Genomic DNA, 3,911 nt, shown 5'->3' with positions numbered 1-3,911 from the left:
AACTCATTTAAACGTTAAAACTTCGATAAGTGTTAAATTGAGATGGATTGTAATGAGTATTTAAACAAAATATCAATAACTTCGATAAGTGTTAAATTGAGATGGATTGTAATGAGTATTTAAACAAAATATCAATAATAATATTATTGTTTCATTTTTCCATTCTAATTCAAGAAAGTATAATACCGGACGGTATTTATGTGTTTCACAAGATAAGAATTAATATATGGTTCTTCTTACAAGTAACGTTTTCTGGACTGTAACTGAATATTCTAAAGGTAAACAGAATACTTTCTCTAGACTGTAATGTCAGTATTCTACAGGAATACAGTATCTTTACTCAGTTACTACCATGTATCGAAATAGGTTCAGATTGACATCTCCATTCGTTTCTTATACAGAGAGAAAAAACTTGTTCAAAAAGTAAATGGGTTCCCATAACATAACAACTTGTGTGCTAAAAAAGAAAGAATACTTTTTATAACGCTTTTAGCTTCATGTCCCTGTTCTACTGTATTAATTGCTGTGCTGTTTAATCTCGCCAATTTCATTTTTAATTAAGTTTAAAAAGGGGCTATGCATACAGAATAACCACAATTATATACCTGTATAATAACTTTATTTGTTGCTTCTTTTTCCGTAACGAATCCCTTATAGGTTTTCTGAGAGAATATGGGAGCATGGTCGTTGACCTCACGAACGAAGATGTTGACCGTCACTCCTAAGCTGTTGTTTTGTGGTTCTCCGTCATCCGTTGCCTGAACAATTAAACTGTACTGCGTTCTTGAGACAAGGTCTGACTTTACATATATTCTTCCTGTGTCTTCTTCAATCCCAAAAAAATCTACAAAATTCAATTATGGTAAGAATTCTACATTGAGAAATACAGTTCGATTTAAATTCATATTTTACTACACCTAGCGTGGCATTCATTTCGCAAGTTAACGAATATAATATAATACATCACTCATAACACTTCCTACACATCTTTTATCAAATCATATCATTGATATAGTTTGGGGAATTATGTTTAAACTATTTTTATTGTAAAAAAATTGGAGAGTTTCAAAATTAATTATTTTGATGAAAGGTTGGGTAGTTGAAAATTGAGGCAAGATAGGTACACATATTTTTTTCGATTTTTAAGTATTGCGCTACTGTCTGGAGATGTTTCAGTATAATTTATGAGAAATAGGAGCAACATTTCTTTTTCATTGGATAAATTTATTTGCCCATTTTCAACATTTAAGTCATGCAGCTATATTTTGTTTGTTTATTTATAATTAAGCACAAAGCTACACAACGGGCTATGTGTGTCCTGCCCACAACGGGTATCAAAACCAGGTTTCTAGCGTTCTAAATCCGCAGACATACCGCTGTGCCCCTGGGGGGGGGGTGCAGGTTTATAGGAAAGTGTACAACATTATGATAACATCTAAGCTCAAATGTCATGCAACTTTGTAGGAGACAGAACAGCACTGTGATAACACCTAGCGTTTAAAATGGGTTTTCAAAGGCTAAGATTAGACTACTGAAATGGAGTTAGGTAATCTATTAATAGGAGAAAACAAAAGTAACAAACACTGCTACGATATATTTTGTTTAGTTATTGAATTGAACATAGCACTTAGCAGCTTATAAAGTAAACTAAGTTATTCCTCAACATAAAGGAAAGACGAGCTGTAAAGACAGTCCACACTCGCATGTTTGCATGCACTGTTGGAAATGAGAATAACGTCGTGTAGAACGAATATATAGAAAGTGTTTGAATAAAGAACGGTACGACAGAAAACAAATTAATGTGTATACCTCTCATGAAACAGAAGAAAACAGTTTTGATATCGAAAAGTAATCGCATAATAAGTGAATAACAAACGAAAGGAAGAACTAGGAGAAAACAACGGGCTTCAGGTGAAGTCAAACTTCTAGAGAATAAGCTTAGCAGTGGTCAAACATTAGCTTAAGATGATGCAATGAAGTGTTGAATAACAAAAGATATGAAATATAACCGAAATTCCCACAGTTTTATGCAGAAGAGAACTTAATAAAATTGTTCCAAAGAACAATTGTAAGTGTCATATCTTAATATTATTTCTACGCATGATTATATATGTTAGGATTAATTTGATTTTCATTCTCTACGTTTACAAGTCTAGAAGGTAAATAAAGGTCCTCCATCTTGACAGACCCTAATATTAAAATTATCTACATTGTTGTTGTTTTAATTGGCATTTTATTTGTTAAAATATAAACTCATGAAAACATGCTTTCTCAAAACGGTTAAATTGTTGTAATCTTACTCCTAATCCTACGACCGTCAAACAGACATATCTTTTACGAATTGTTTCAATTTCCAGATGTCAGACTTTATATACAGTTTTTAATAAACAATACCCCTTAATTGTTTTATTAAACAACTGCAGCAATTATTTAATGAAACACTTAAAATATTACGACCTTGAGAAACGTTTTTAATATAAACAATTCAGACATTTCGTAAATAGATCTTTTGAAAAATAAGACAAATATAGAAATTCGGAACCAACCTATTACCACGTATGTAATGAAAGTCAGTTTTAGTTAGTAGCACAAGGTGACAATAAAACAACGTTTGCATTTAAGGGTATTTTTCTGTAAGTTATTGTTTTGTAATAATAGATGGCGATAATCAATACTCACTGCATATCAGTTGTTCTATTATTTATGCCAAAATTAAACGTTATACATTATACTATCTATATATAATATCATTTTATGAAGTAGCGTAGAGTAAAATGCGTATAAGCAAAATAAGATCAAGAACTTTATTCGTATAATATACTTAGAAATATCATTTCATATGCCAAAAAACGAAATAAAAGCACTTAGCTATGAAAAGAGCCATTACAATTAATACAAAGCGCTAAGTATATGTTTGAGTTAGAACTGAATGATTAGGATGTGTTCAGCTTGATAGCAATCAATTCCTAGATGGCTGTGCTGACCAGTGACACAGGTAATGTAAACAAATGCTGATATTAAACATCTTGTCAAAACATATTTTTCTATGATAAAGTGTCATTACACTTTGAACAAGAAACGAAAATTTTTCATTCCATAAAAAACAGAAGATAGCACTGCTTTGTAAATATAGAAGATTTATTATTTCTGTTTATTTAAACTATATGTGCTTTCTCGAAATACAAACAGACTCATCTCTATACTTACATGCATGGTTAAAGTTCAGTGGCTATTATGTAGTTAATTATGCTCATAGCAAAGTGCTATACCAATTTTGTATCCACAGTTCAAGGATAAACGTTTTCTTTTACTAACCACATAAGAAAACATTTTTCATGGAAAACTGTGTCTTGGAAAACCAAATTTATTCAGATGAAAACTTGTTTAAAACTGGCCTTCATTTCAGACAAAATAAACAAAATTTACATCTTCTCATAACCATCTCTGATTTTGAACTGATAGAATAGAGGGAAGATAAGTCTTGGATACCCTTGTATGACCGTCACTGTTAAATCACAGAATAGAGGGAAGATAAGTAGTGAACAGCGACCACCGCCAAGTCTTGGATACCCTTGTATGACCGTCACTGTTAAATCACAGAATAGAGGAAGATAAGTCTTGGATACCCTTGTATGACCGTCACTGTTAAATCACAGAATAGAGGGAAGATAAGTAGTGAACAGCGACCACCGCCAAGTCTTGGATACCCTTGTATGACCGTCACTGTTAAATCACAGAATAGATGGAAGATAAGTAGTGAACAGCGATCACCGCCAAGTCTTGGATACCCTTGTATGACCGTCACTGTTAAATCACAGAATAGAAGGAAGATAAGTAGTGAACAGCGACCACCGCCAAGTCTTGGATACCCTTGTATGACCGTCACTGTTAAATCACAGAATAGAAGGAAG

At 32.4% G+C, this 3,911-nt stretch overlaps 1 protein-coding gene across 1 annotated transcript in view; it reads right to left on the bottom strand.

Moving 5' to 3' along the window:
- The window catches only part of LOC106461637 (protocadherin Fat 4-like), a gene marked incomplete at its 3' end in the record, with an annotated part of 101,360 nt that overhangs the window by 39,629 nt on the left and 57,820 nt on the right, over positions 1–3,911 (bottom strand). Inside the window, exon 21 of the mRNA XM_013921475.1 lies at positions 606–844. Within this exon, the coding sequence (XP_013776929.1) occupies positions 606–844 (239 nt within the window). The remainder of the gene's footprint in view (positions 1–605; positions 845–3,911) is intronic.

The sequence above is a fragment of the Limulus polyphemus genome, unplaced genomic scaffold (genome assembly GCF_000517525.1).
Source record: "Limulus polyphemus unplaced genomic scaffold, Limulus_polyphemus-2.1.2 Scaffold1002, whole genome shotgun sequence".
Classification (NCBI taxonomy): Eukaryota; Metazoa; Arthropoda; class Merostomata; order Xiphosura; family Limulidae; genus Limulus; species Limulus polyphemus.
This window is presented reverse-complemented; position numbering and strand designations above follow the sequence as displayed.